Raw genomic sequence first — 14,781 nt, 5'->3', positions numbered from 1 at the left:
AAGCCTCTCTTAGTCTTTTATCTTTAAAATGTGCTTAGCAAATTGCTCAAGAGGTTTTGAATTGGTTTTTTACAGAAACACAACACAGTTGTCAGAGCACTTTAGATGTAATTTCAGTATTTACCATAAGCAGTAAAGAGTTTCAGATGGATCTGAATTACATACGTACCTCTAGTTGGACATAGTACTTTGCCTTGAGTTCAAAATAAGGCCTGTGGAAAAACAAAGAATAATTGTTTACAATCACTGGGACTGAATGTAGAGTACTGGAGTGGGAGTTGCTCTCTTTGTAGCACGAACACAGCTATTTTGTGTATTGCTGTAACCCCAAGAGACCACTATCTAGACGACAGGACACCTACGCGTGCTCTCAATGTCTTGCTCTTTCTATTTCTCATGGGTCTTTTGACCTAAATAAAAACTGTAAAACTCCAGTTTTAGGAGTTGACAGCACAATTCCTTCAGGCCTAGATTCTGCAAGATACTTAAATGCAGCATCCAGCTTCAGGCGTAGGCATCCTCTCTGTATCCATTTTCTGAGCAGCCCACAGCACATGTAAATTCCCCAAAGAAGGTAAACATTAGATTTCCCTGGGTTCAGATGTGGGGGTTGAAGGCACAGTTCTTGGGTTATTCAGTGAAGGAAAGGGGATGAAGGGAGGTCAGAGCACCACATACAAGGGCACAGCACTTCCCATCAGCAGCCCACCAGGCACTTCCCTCATGCTGCACGGCTCTGAAACATTTTGCTTGGACACAGAACACAGTGTCACACCCGGTCTGTTTCCTACCTCTGACAACAAAAAGACAACAAAATTTGCTTATAAGGCTGCAGGAGGGCAGGGGTATAAGAGGTGCAGTACAAAGCCTAGAAACTACATTCCAGCTTCAAAGATTTGAAGCCCACAAGCCAATATCATCTGATACAACACTGAGGAGGAAAAAAAAAAAACAAAACCAAACAAAAAAACAACACACAAAAAGAAAAAAAAACCCAAACAAACAAAAGCCCTGATTTTTTAGCAGAGCTCACTACCTTCCTCATCTCTCAGAAGCTGGAAATTAGGGGAGACATAAACAATCAGATATGGTTTTACATGAAATAGAATGTCAACTACCCTTGTCATGTTTCTACCCTGACAGCAAGCCTCTTCTGAGCTGCAAGTCCTACTGCAGCTGCATTTTGGATTGTGCACTAGAATTCAGGAGTGCAGAACTGTGGCTTTCTGATCCTATATTCTTTGAAGGGTTGAACTCACTACACAGTCACACACAAAATAACTGAGTTGTGTTTCCCCAAGAGTAGGTCATTTCCATCTCTGATACTTTTAATCAGCCCCCCTACCATCAGTAGGAGCACACAGCCAAGTCTCGATGTTTCCAGGGACACTGATTCAGTCAAACTGTACCTCTGCCTTTCCTCACTGGGACATAACCCTGCCAAAGGCTACACAGATGCACCTGCCAGACAGGATAAAACATTGTAGTTGAGAGTTTGGATCCAACAGATAAAGGACTCCTACAGCCATACCCCAAAGCAATGAGAAGCCACAGACACTGACAGAACAGTGTTGCAGGGAAACATGTACAGGGAAAACAGAGAAACCCATTCACCTCAAATAACCTCATCCTCTTCCTTCCTTACCCTGGCATCAATTGGGAGGGAACAACAAGGCTTCAGTCCTAACCTTCCATCAGCTTCCACAAGCCTGGGGGAAAAGTCCCCTTTCTATCAGCCACAAGCACAGGTGTGTTTGTATGGTGTGAAAAAATCAATACGTATATGCGTGTGTGTGTGTGTGTGTGTTTACACACAAAGACATATATGTGCACATGTGAGCAGGCATGTTTACTTATAACAGATAAAAAAAATGCCACCTAAGTCACAGGAAGGATGCCAACAGGCTGACATGTAGGAGCTCATACATAAGCACTCTTGCTCACTCATTGCTGACACACAGCCAGGCATCTGACGCCAGCAGAAAACAGCGCGCTGGAAGGGTAGGGACCCACATCTCCTTGGGTCACTTCATCCCCTTATGTCCACGGCCCCATAACTGCTGAAAGCTTGTCTGTAACTCAGCAGGGCGGGCGAACCGTTCACTGATGCAATCAGTGTCCTACATCAGGAGTCGTCCAAGTCCAGGGCGTTGCACAGTCAAAGTGCTTTTTAAGTAGATGACAGGAGGAGCGCAAGGCACTTTGCCCAAGTCACCGGAGCAGAAAGTGACTTCCAAAAACCAGCTAACACAGGCAAGTTCATTATCCTACAGCTCAGAGGCACTGAGCCAGAAGATCTGGGGACTGTTAAGAACGTGCAGCCATACGCACACTCATAGCTTACAAGCAAGTAAGCACCCAGAAACAAAATTAAAAGCAAAACCAAAACAAAACTATCCAATAATCCTTTGCTCATCAACTTTACACAGCAAATCATCTAAATTACTTTTCGCTAGGCTGTCCCAGTCTTATTTTCAAAACAGTAATGCTTTAAGCATCTTAATCCAGACTGAAGTGGGGAGCAAATGCAATTAACTTTTTCCTGAAAGAGAGCAACTCATTCAAGCATGTCTATCGACAAGTTTACAGTGAGAGACAATGGACAAATGCACCTGAAAGACCCAAGCATTACAGCCAGTGCTCCCAAACCACCCAGGGAGAAGGTCAGAGCAGGATGCTGCTAAATCCTTCCTGAAAAGCAGCTACTAACCAGCAACACCCTAAAATACAAACAGCTGCAAGTTCAGGAGCCTCATTTCCCAGTTTATGTAGCCACCTGACAGCACTGATGTTTTCAGTTCAGTTTCAATTCTCCTTTACAGGAAAACTGCAATGCTGAGAGACAACTGACCTTTCCAACATCCCTATGTGGCGTGACTTCAAATACATCCGTGGCTGTTTGTGCCATCAGGCGTCTTCCACTTCAATACTAGGTTAGAAGTGGCATTTCTGTACACCCCTTATTAAAGGGTCTCCAAAACACCCTACATAGGTGGTTTAAACTGCAGTCAGCCCTAATGTGAGATGAAGGCATACGCTGGAATTCTTCCACACAAGTGAAAAGCAGCTTGTCCTGAGGAGAATGACACAAGACAACACCCCTCTGAGGGTAGTTTCAGCAAGGAAATGAAGACTCAGAAGCAAATCACACAAGAGGCAGCTGGGGCATCAGACTGCGCACTATCGTGGCTATAAAAAGCTATGTAGGACCCCACTGACAATTTAATCAGGGCTTTTATTTTAAATCTTATTGTAAGGAAGGAACTCCTAGCAGCCAAAGCACTTCTCAGATATTGCTCTCATCCAGAGAAATCTGTCACTTAGTGATCTGATGATGGTTTTCACAGTCCCTGTGCAGCGCTAAACAAACAGCATGCAGCTCATTCTAGGAAGTCAAGCCGCTACACCATTTCAGCAAACATGCTTTAATCTTGCTTGAGTATGCTAATTCTCTCTGGAATTGAGCAAACACCAATCAAAATAGGTTTTTTTGTTGACCGATTTCACCAAAAAGTCATTTTTAGATGGAGGGATTAAAAGCTAAATACAGCAAGCAGATTGTTCAGACAAGCTACAGTCTGGAAATGTAAAAAAAAAAAAAAAAAAAAAAAAAAAAAAAAAAAAAAAAAAAAAAAAAAAAAAAAAAAAAAAAAAAAAAAAAAAAAGGCTGTGAAATATAAAGAAGATTAAGATTTGGTTGTAAACAGAGCCAAAATTTTAAACAGGTTCTGAGCAAAAAGCTGTTTCACTTCTCTGCAACAGAGCAAATGTACATCAAATGCAGATACAATTACTAATGACACTTACGCTGCTTAGCTATGCCCTCTGAAGTGTGCTTCCTTCCCCAGGAACAGCTCTCATACGGCTTTGCCACGGCAGCATCAGGAAGTAAACAAGTCTGATGTACAGCACGCTATACCAGTGCAGTCTCACACCTTTCAGACTTCTGTCACTTGCTTTGTTGCTCTCCTAACTAAAAATAAGAACTAAACTGCAAACAATCCTAAGCTGCAAAACACCTACACACAGAGCCATGATGCTCTGCAGACAGCGTCTGTGTGGATGCCATGGGCCTGTTTCTCAAGTCATGTGCCACCAAAGGATTCAATGCACTAGAACAAGACCAAGATTCCACCCAGGAAAGGTTTCATATCCCACATTATCAAATCAGTTTTTTCAAAAGACAGTTAAAAGGACAACAAATGCAAAGACAAATACCAGTACCAATTGTGCTGTGAGGCTGCTCTGTGCAGACAGGAGCCCAAAGAGCAATACCCTTTCACAAGTTCAAAAAACCCCACAGAATCGGTATTTCCCCCAAACAGATTTCACCAATAAATTCATCTCCAGATGTAAAACATACTTTGATTTATTGATGGCTCTTTTCAGCTTCTTCTCCAGTTGTTTCATCCTTCCCATGGCAGCATTGTATTTGGCTGCAGTCTCCTTGTGAACCAACTCACTTCTTGTTTTGGTGTGTTCTGCCTCCATGACCTTCAAGAGGGAAAGAAACAGGTTGAATGGCAAGACACAGTGCTTCATTTCTTATCCTTTTAATTAACAGCAACTTCATAATCTCTCCAATCAGCTCATGTCAGGAGAGTATAGAAAAAAATGCATCAGCATCAACCAGTAGCTCTTACCACTTTTTGCTTATCTACACACACCACTTACTATTAAACAAAGAAGTTGCTACAGAACTTTATGAGAAAGAAAGATTTCCAAGGGATCTCTTGATCAGATATAAAATAATAAACTCAACTCCAACGCCCTTCAACTATTTTATATGCGTCCACTTTCAAAGAAAGGGGAGAAAAGAAATTATCAGGTTCATAACAGACTCTCTCCTGCATGCTGAAAATAAGCTGCAGCCTCTTATCTCAAACAACTGTTTGAAAGCCAGGCTGCTGCAATGACTTTCCTTAGTGAAACATGTCAGACAAGGCTGCTTTTAGCATGGAAGTATCTTAAATGAAAATGCAGTCTCCAAAGACTGCACAGAAGGTGGTTCACCTTTGTAGTGTGGGAAGGAAACTGCAATTTAAAAATGCTGGAAGCTACAAAATAACAGTGACTGGAATTTGCCAATGCTCAATTACATTTCGAACCTTCACATCCATTCTTGGGGCTAAATTAGAATAAACCTTGATATCTGGGATAAATCACATGATAAGTGCTACCAACATCAGGGTCATAAAGCAGGTCAGGTGTCCAGTATCATGTTGGTTTTTCATACCTTTCATATCAAACATCACAGAAATGCTGAATCCGGCAGAACTGGGATTTGAGTATGATAGACTGTAATCACCTCAAAATATCTGACAAAATGTGACATTTGCTGACAGCCTTATATACCCACGTTCATTACCCCCTCCAGGAAAAAAGGGAAAAAAAGGCTATATATTTCATCCTTTTGAGAAACCAGTGATACAAGAAAAACTCTCTCCCCACACATCCTTGTTTTTTCCTATGGGCAATTCTGTCATCACACTCACATTACGCCCACAAGTCTGCAGAGACAGCCTGTCCCCTTTCCCTGGGACAGTAGCTCAAGGTGCACACCACCCAAGGCTGAGCTCTCCATCAGGGCAGGTGGACAAACTGCAAACAATGCTGCCACCTCTACATCTGGCAGGCTCAATATAAGACCAGCTAGGGAAATGCCTCACCTCTTAAAAAGGACTTAGAAAAAGACAGACAGGCTTGTGTGGGAAAGAAGTACTTTTTATCAGCCCTAATACATTTGGGGAGGGAAAAAAAGCAGCGTTATGTGGACTTGTACACAAACTTTTGATCACAGTTACCAAATAAGCTGTTTTGTCTAATAAAAGTGCTTCTATCACTTCTACCACCAACCTGCCTTGTAGATGCTCCTAAGCCATCACAGATGCAAGAGCATCACTTAGAAAAAGGCAGGGATAAAAGTGAGGATGACACTTCTTCAAATGAAGACTGCTCAAGGCACATCTTTCCTCCTTACATGGTACCTGCCATTCATACCCTTGGGGTGAGCAAGGGACACACTCTTGCATGAAAACATCCAGAGTAGATGAACTTCTAGGATGCCCACACATTCACTGGACATTTCTTAGCCCACACCTATCCCTAACTACTGGATCACCTATTTCAGGCAGAACTCACTCTCCTAGGTAGCACAGGCTATAAGACACAACTACGGGAAAACAAAACAAGTCAAAATCCCCAATGCAGGTATCGATCAATTCCTCTTCTCTGTTTCCCAACCCTTTATTTCCAAACCAGTTGTCTGGGAAAGAAAGGTCAGTGTAGACTATATACTCATCGTGATTAAGTCTATATGTGAAGCTATTTCCACCCAAAACAGCTCGATGACCTGAAGTAAAAAATGGACTCCAGGCAAAATTTCTGTTATAACAGCAGATGCAAAAGAAAAATTTTATCAATGGAGTTCAGCAAAGCTGACCATCTAAGCCAGAAGATTACTCTGGACAACTGTTTCTTTCTCAAAAAAATTAAATTGATTGTAAAAGCGGAAAGAGACAATTAAGATAGGTAAATCAGGAGGAGAGAATCAACAATACAAAAGATTGCATAGAATCCCTGCATTTCCCAGATAAAGTGACAGAGGGATTAGGACCAGGAAGGATGTAGTATTTTTGTTGCTTCTTTCATAGACTTTTCTTCTCACCCTTTTTTTCCTCAAAGTTTTTCTAGCTTCAGGAAGTATCTCTCCTTTCTACATCATGAAAGCACCCACACATTTTACACTGACAGATGGCACTTCACAGTGTAATATCAGAGGGAGCTGCACAAGCCAAATTAATCCAAGAGGGAGCATGCCTCCTCCCTCTTTACTCTCCCCTCATCCTTTCCTTCTTAAAATGCCTCATGATCAAGAGCCAAAACATTTCTTCTTCCTGCCAGAATTTATGAACTGAACATATCTCAGGAAATACTGTAAAAGCAGAACCTTTTTAAGACTGCAGATTGCATCAGCAAATAGAAATTAGCAATTTCTCTTGAAATTTATGAAGGATCTTCCTTCTTGCTCCAGCTTCTCTCAAACTAGAAGTAACACATCCTTTTGTAGACCTTTATGAATTATTTTCAACAGGAGTATAAATGTGAAGATCTTTCTCCTCCATCCCTCCAAAATTCAACATCCTTTGGCCCTTTCATTGCCCTGTTCTCTGCACCCCAAACTGCAGCATTATATTCAAGGTACTAGCAGACAGGCAACGCACCTCCACTTCCCAAAAACACAATCTCCAAATTTTAAAGACACACCAAAAACTCAGTAAGCCAACGGCTAAGAGTGAGCAGTGCTTTCTTCTCTAGGTAGCTTAAAAGCTCATCACGCTGTCTACATTTCTATTACAATCAACAGACAATTTATTTTAAAATGAACTTGCCCCTCTGCTCACATGATTTGTTCTCCAAAAACCATCAACACACTGATCAGACCTCCTTTCATTATAATGGAACTTTTGCCAAGTTCTGTGATACAAAGTCAGGTTCTAGATACATGACACTGACGAGCTAAATTCCAGCCTGTCATTACACTTCTCAGATCTGTGGAAAAATGGACATCTAGAAAAAAACAAACACAGGACTTTACCCCAAAATACACATCATGTTAGGAACAGAAGTGGGTAAAGAAGCTGCCTGATCTGCAGGATTGCACCACAGCCCAGTGCTTCATTGTTGTCAACACATAGCTCAAGCACAGACATTTATAGGGATTAGTTGCATCTTCACAGAGAGGCAGGCAGGCATCCAGCTCCTATTTATGCACCCAGCTTCCTTGGGAAATGTAGCTCAAACTACAAGGTGTAAAAAAATTCTGAGTGACAGCCTGTACTCCCTGTACCTGTTCATGCTGTTTCTGTCTGCTCCATGAATAGAAAGACCTACCACATGTAATGCTCCCACCTCACCCAGGATAAACAAAATTTCCATAACTCTTCCATTTTGCATCACTTGAATTATATGATTTTCTGCATAAGTGGCTACGAAAGCCTTGTTTACAGTACTCTGTTAGACAGTTACATTAAAAATAGTGTTAATAGCTTTTCAGTCTATCAAGACACCAAAAAGCCATTACAACATGTAACCCTTATCTCTGTTTCCTCCCAGTGAGGGTCTGGAAACAGCATTTCCTGTCTGGTACTCTGGAACCCAAGTCTTTGTCCATATCCACTGGGTCATGTGCAAAACTAACCTGGCAGCATTTCCACATATGGCTGTATAAGAAACCAGTTTCTTGTTTGCTCTCTTGTTTACCCTTTTTCTTTATGCTTTTTGTTTGTGGTGTTTGTCAGCTACCGAGCTGCTACAGGGCTCGAGTTTTGTTCCAAATTTCAGATTAATTCAAAAAAGCCTGCTGCCTCTGCCCAAAACCAGTAAATACAAACCCTTTACTCTTGTCTGACATTTCTATCAATAGAGAAACAAATGAATTAGTAGCCACTTTTAACATTTGGCTCAGAGGTGCTTTTCTGCACTTGAGCTCTTGCTGTACAAGGTCCACTGCAAAATTATTCTCTGCCCAGTACAACTGCCACTTATAAACAAATGCAAAAAAAGCTAGCAGATTCAAATAACAAGAATGCAAAAGCTTTCTCCAAGAACGATTTTATAGGTGTAAGTAGAAGAATTCTATTTCTTAACCCTCAGCTTTCACTATCAGAACCATTTTCCATTAGTGACTTGTAATGTAATTAACAATTAACGATCTGAGTTATCAGCAACGCTGTGGCAGTCAAGAACTTTTGTTCTAGTAGATCTCATCCTCCAATCTGTTTTCACCCACAGCTTGGTAGGGAATGATGACATTTTCTGCTCCCTGAGATCCCAATTTTTCTCTTTGCCTCACTGAACACTAAGAACTTCATTAACTGCGTGCACTGAAGACAAGGAAGTTTTCACCCCCTCTTAAAGAAGATATAAGACTCAGTCAAGCCCTCCAAATAAACTAATGCCGGGTCTGTTCAGTCAGGACTTCCAACAGCACTCTCACCCTCCTTGGCTCTGGCCCTAGTCTCAAGACCTCCACTATGGAGGTCGTGTCTCATGAAAATCATGAGACAAACTTCCATGTAACTCTCTCAAAATCTGCTTCACCCAGGAAAGGTGCAGGTGGGTGTTTTCTGGGAACTGAGCTTACCCAGGCTATTTTAAGCACCAGGAATTGCTGGGTTACAAGTTTCCCACTCCAGGAGCCCTCAGCTGCAGTCCAGTCAGTGCCTAGGATATTTTACACCTGCAGTAAGTAAATCTATGTTTCCTATTTACTGTTCAGCTGTAACAAATCAGAGACATCATGGTTTGAATCAGTCCCCCAACAAGCAGGTATTCTGCATTTAGTGATGATACATATCAACACCACCAGCATGACTCCTAACACTGTCAGCAGAGATCTTCTGCTGTAAATCACTGGGTTTGCTCATCTCAGGTGTATACCTACCAGAGACCATCAGGGAAAGCTTAAGGGTTGTAGAAGGACACAGAGATCCCCTTGAGATAGCCAATGAAAAGAAGAATCTGTTTGAACTCTCAAAATTGCTAATGTTTCTCACCCACCCCAACACAAGTTTGCAGTATACCAGCCAGAGAGAAGTGGCCAATATGTGATTGCTGCCACTCTTCACCAGAACTCAGCAGTTTAGCAGACAGGAGGTCTAAGCAACTCCTTAGATGCTTCCAGTTTTCTCACCTATGAATTCTGATAATCAAAAATTGTGGATGCATTTCTGGACTTGCTCCTATTGAGCTGGGATAACAACTAGGGAAAATGACAGCTGCTGGTGTCCTGGCACACACACAATGCAAAGGGGAGGCTCCCCTCAGAAATACACAGTGGTTACCAGATCTGCAAATACCTAATGATAACAGGGACAATAACACAAACAATACCCTGGAGTTCGTTTTCTCTTTCTTTAAAATGTACCAGGTTTTCCATCTCTCCCCTACACTCAGTCAACATCCCTTCTGTTCCCCATTTCTTCATCAGGCAGCTGGGTTTTACAATTCACCCTAAAATAGAGGCTTTCTTATAACTCAGAAGCTTCTGCTACAGAACAGAGATACTGCATTGAGGACTGCAAGACAATATGAACATTGTATGGCATGCTAGCATATTTGGAATAGCAAGTTCAGCTTCACTAGCATATTAAGGAAACTCTGACAGAACAAAGATTTTTAACTTTGATTTTTGGTTCTTCCATGTTAAAAAAACCTTCCTGCCCTTTTTTTTTTTTTAAATAGACAGGAAAAAAGAGACACAGCAAAAGACAGGAAAATTCTTCTTGACAGCTGCTAGAAAGAATACAGTCTTTCTTTGTTAGATGGTGCATCTCTTCCATAAGTTTAAAAAGACTTTACAAAGGAGATAAGATCTTGTTTAAATTTGAAAGTTAATTCAGGATAAAGCAGAATGCGAGCTTAAAACGCAACACACATTTTCAAGTAATTCTACATTCAAACACGCATTTCTGAAGCAAAGTGCCTTGTTCAACTTATTCCATACTACGAACCCACTATGCTAAAATTGGAACATGTCCCTGTTTTTCCAGAGTAAGAGCTCCTATAACACATGTATTCAGGAATAGCCATCTCCGTGCAATTATTCTGGCACAACTCCAAATGCAGATATGTGTGAAGTTTATCTGTTATCCCTATAATATAGATGGTAATTTATTTTTTTCTGTACAGAGCTACTCCACTAGCTATTGGCACAGCCAGACAGAGAAATATAGTTGTCCCAGAAGAAGCCTAAGGCCCAGATCATTTAACCTTAGGCTTCATAATTTTTCATAGCTTCATTTCCTACATCGTGTATCTGAATCAAAACAAAAATTTGTTCTTTCAGAAACTAAGCCTCATACACCGCAGGATAACGCAAAATATGGAAAAGATAGGTGCTGGGGCACTTGTATTACCCTCTGAGTAGCATGGTTGAGCATCTCTTGCCAGGCAGAGTCAAACTGACGTTTGTCATCTTCCAGGAGCCTCTGCTCAGCAAGTGAAATGGTCTCTTTTGCAGCACGCAGCACTTCAGTGGCCCTCTGAAAGTCCTGAGTTGCCCTCTGAGCTTCCAGCTGTGCCTAAAGAAATAAAAAATAACATAAAAAAAAGTTTTAAACAGTCACATTTATAAGATCTACAACACTAATCCCAAGACTTTAAAAGCACCACACCAGCGTCACTGTTTCCCAATCTTTTACTTGGAAGTGGCACATATTTTTCACTGGAGTAAGTACTGCTAAGACAGCAGTTCCCACACAAAGAGGTAATTTGCCCAGAACTGCCTCATAGTGTTTATGGTCAAAAACCCACACAGCTGATGGCCTACAAATAAGCATCTGGCTGAGAGATAAACACCTTATGATGTAGGTTTAATCACTGAGAAACAAAACAAAAGAAAATGCAATAGCAAACTTGTAGCATGTCAAGAGTATATTGAGAATGGCACTCCCTGAGTTTAGTCAGGGTGGATTTTTATCTGATGCACCATTAATCACACTGAATAAATGTTCTGGAAGTATGACCTTGCTATAAAGCACAAACAAGTTTTCTGACAGTGGACACTAATTCTTTGGACATTCTTCTACTTTGCTATCGCTGGGACACAACTGGTACAGTAAGTCCCCAGCACACAGACACAAAGGTAATCAAAGGAATTTACAGTGCACGTAAAACATGGATAAAGGCCCTGCTATGTCCTTTGGAAACTGCTGCTTCTTTTAAGCAAAGTAACACAAAGTTTGAGCTTGAAGAAAGCACTTTCAAGTGTCTTCATGGAAGAACAATCTTCTGGTGAACTATATGGTTCTTGCTGTGAGAGAAAAGACTCCCCCAGAACAATATACCTCAACCTTCCCAGCAAAGCAAGCACTGCTTAGAAGCCATCTAATCAATGAGCTGTGATCTCTTCTGTTCTAGACCAAAAAAATCCTCAGTGACACTGCATGTACAGACCACCTTCATCTCTCCCGAAGGTTTTAACAAGGTTCTCACTATATCCAAATCCAACTCTGAACAGTCGTCAAGTAAAATGCTCACATCCCATCTTGCCACCTCCCTTTCTCACAGCTGAACATCAGCCCTCCAGGGCCAGCAGCAAACTCTTGCCTATTCAGCCCAAAAGGGGATAGCCAATAAAGCAGAAATAATGCCAGTTATACTGCAGGTTTCAGTAGTATCATAGCAGAGTTCAGTAGTGTCACACTTGAGTACCAAGTGTAAACAAGTCTTAAGTGTTCAAAATAGGTGACTTTACAGTAAATAGACAAAGAATATTCATTTAAAAATTACTGGTGTTGTCTGGGTTTTGTTTGTTGGGTGTTTTTTATTAAAAGATAGAGATATCCTCTCTTTTTATAGTTATCATTGAATGAGTAGCAATTTTAACATTCAGGCCTTCAAACATGCATATTTCACATTGTTTTCCTACATCAGAAATTTTTAATTTCTGAAGCTTTTGTGTTCGTTTGCTATATCAGAATTTTACTGCTCTGCGGCTCTTTTGAGGTTGACACACAAATACCTTGTTTAGCTGAAAAGTAAAATCTTAACCTGAATTTTTCTACACTATATATTTCACAAATTTCTATTTAAAGAAGTACTTTTGAACCGTTTTGTACTAAAACACCTCCCTTCCAGTGTAAGCCTTACATTAAATTAATTGAACATCCAGCACTATGAAGACAGTTTTCATTTACACTTCAATGACTTTTCAAAAATAAAGCAGGACTACTCCGTTTATTTATATCTCATTACCTATAAGAAATGTCTTTGACCAGACATGACTGACAGGACAAAATAATGAATAAAACTTTACATATCATGATATACATAGAAGGAGTCTGAGAATGAAACTGAGAAAAGAAGTCTGATATACAGAATACTAAACTGAGGAAGATAAAATGTTATGAATAAACTAAAAAGTTTTAGTGTGAAGAAATAGTGGTCACTTGGGAAGCGGCTAAAAATCCCTGATACAAAATAAGTAGAACAATGGTGCATTTCTCCAGCAAACAGCTGGCTACACCTCCTCAACACCAGCTGCATCAAACACCTTCACACTTGAGACGCCACAGTTATTTGTAAAGGTAATGGAAAAAACCCTTCCCTCCCTGCCCCATGGCAGGGGAGACAGACTCCTAATTTAAACACAAGTCTCAAAAGGAAATAAAACACACTAAGTTTCCCTCACTACGTCTTGAAATAGCAGCAAGTTCTTCTTACTTCCTTCCCCCTCTCACACAGAGAGGTACCTCACCCCGAAGTGACCATGAAAAAATAGAAGTTATGTGTCAGAGGTCCTTCAGTTACTAGCTAGAAAGGGAAACAAAATTCATCACAATCAGCGCAGTAATTTCCTTCCAACCAAGGTCCCTGATGCATTTCCTTCTGAAGTGGTTCGTGGTGTTTCCACAGAGAAGAAATTCATCTAACCTTTGCTGCTTTCAGGCAGCTTACACCACACCACCCTGCCTAAAGCCTTAGTGAAGAGCCAGGGCATTAAAGTGTTAATTTCCATGCAGAACTGCACATTCCAAAGCAGCACAAAGCTTTGGGCCAGTGTTAATGGATGCACAAAATAACCTCTACTGAATTTTCAAAAAAATTCAAAACTTTTTTTTTTTTAACTTCCAGTACGTTTGACCTACGCTAGCAAAGGAATCAAACACAACTAAAGGCCAAAAGTTTCCCATAAAAAATAGCGTGAGATAGGTTTTAACTAGTGAAATAAAATGCAAGACTCCAGTAGGAGCCTGCACTAAATACTGCAGAACAGTACTGAGAATGTTTGGAGGAAGAGCAGGACTGATTTTCATGGAAGACTCTATGAGAGGGAGCCACATCCCAGTGACTTCCAGCAATAAGGCTGTGAAGGCAGCTTCAGTTCCATGGCTGCCTCGCTGCATGAGCGGGCCTGCCCGTGCAAGAAACAACTTACAAACACATGGAAACAGACTGGAGACCCATTCCTAGCACAGAGAGAACCTCATCAGCAAGTAACTGCTTTCGAAACTCTAGTAAAACCAGATCCCAGGGGCAATGCGAGCACAGAAGTACAATTTTCTCACCGTAACTGCATCAGCACTTGAAAGTTTCTGTTGGCACAGATACTCGGGTCAGGGATCAAGACATCTAAGCTAGGAAAAATCCTGCAGAGTATTAGGAGCTGAGTTACTAAATCTCCAGAAAAAACAACATTTAGTGGTAGCTTGCAGTACTAGTAGCTCTTCTGATGAAGACTCTAAAGCACAATTGGCTGCACAGTAGGAAAATGGACTTTATTATAAGAAAACCAGAAGCCAAATTTACAATTCAGCTACATTTCTACTTGCACCTGGACCTGTAGGACATCGAGAGATGAAGCTGTGAACAGGCAGGCCCATAACACTGGGCTCATAATCCATTATGCTTCATGTCCTGTAACGGCGTGGGCAAATGGAAAACTGAAACAAAACCATACTTAAATACTCCCTCCCAGCTGCATTTGTTGAATACTACTCTGCAGTGGCAATTTGGAAACACTGTTTTGTTTTTAAGCAACACAGTTAGTCCAAATAGCAATTTAGCTTCAACAGTTACTGAAGTCAACCTAGAGTCTTTTATTTTAAGCAACTTACTGAAAGCCAGAGAAAGAAAAGGCCAAACTCTAGGGTAAAGAATTATACATTCATCATTAGAAAAACATCAACAGATTTGTGGCTTTGCCAGTGTGGATACCCAAACACTTTTTTAGTAGAGTTACTCAATAATTAGGCTTCATTTAAAACTCCCTCCAGC

At 40.9% G+C, this 14,781-nt stretch overlaps 1 protein-coding gene across 1 annotated transcript in view; it reads right to left on the bottom strand.

The window, feature by feature from the left end:
* The window catches only part of SH3BP5 (SH3 domain binding protein 5), a 51,605-nt gene that overhangs the window by 7,427 nt on the left and 29,397 nt on the right, over positions 1-14,781 (bottom strand). Inside the window, exons 4-6 of the mRNA XM_027733313.2 lie at positions 10,920-11,084; positions 4,364-4,494; positions 170-212 (exon numbers count right to left, since the gene is read on the bottom strand). Of these exons, the coding sequence (XP_027589114.1) occupies positions 170-212; positions 4,364-4,494; positions 10,920-11,084 (339 nt within the window). The remainder of the gene's footprint in view (positions 1-169; positions 213-4,363; positions 4,495-10,919; positions 11,085-14,781) is intronic.

This window comes from Pipra filicauda, unplaced genomic scaffold (assembly GCF_003945595.2).
Source record: "Pipra filicauda isolate LSUMZ 115617 unplaced genomic scaffold, ASM394559v2 scaffold91_size2508729_pilon, whole genome shotgun sequence".
Lineage (NCBI taxonomy): Eukaryota > Metazoa > Chordata > Aves > Passeriformes > Pipridae > Pipra > Pipra filicauda.
Note: the sequence above shows the minus strand (reverse complement) of the source record. Positions and strands in the feature narration are given on the sequence as shown.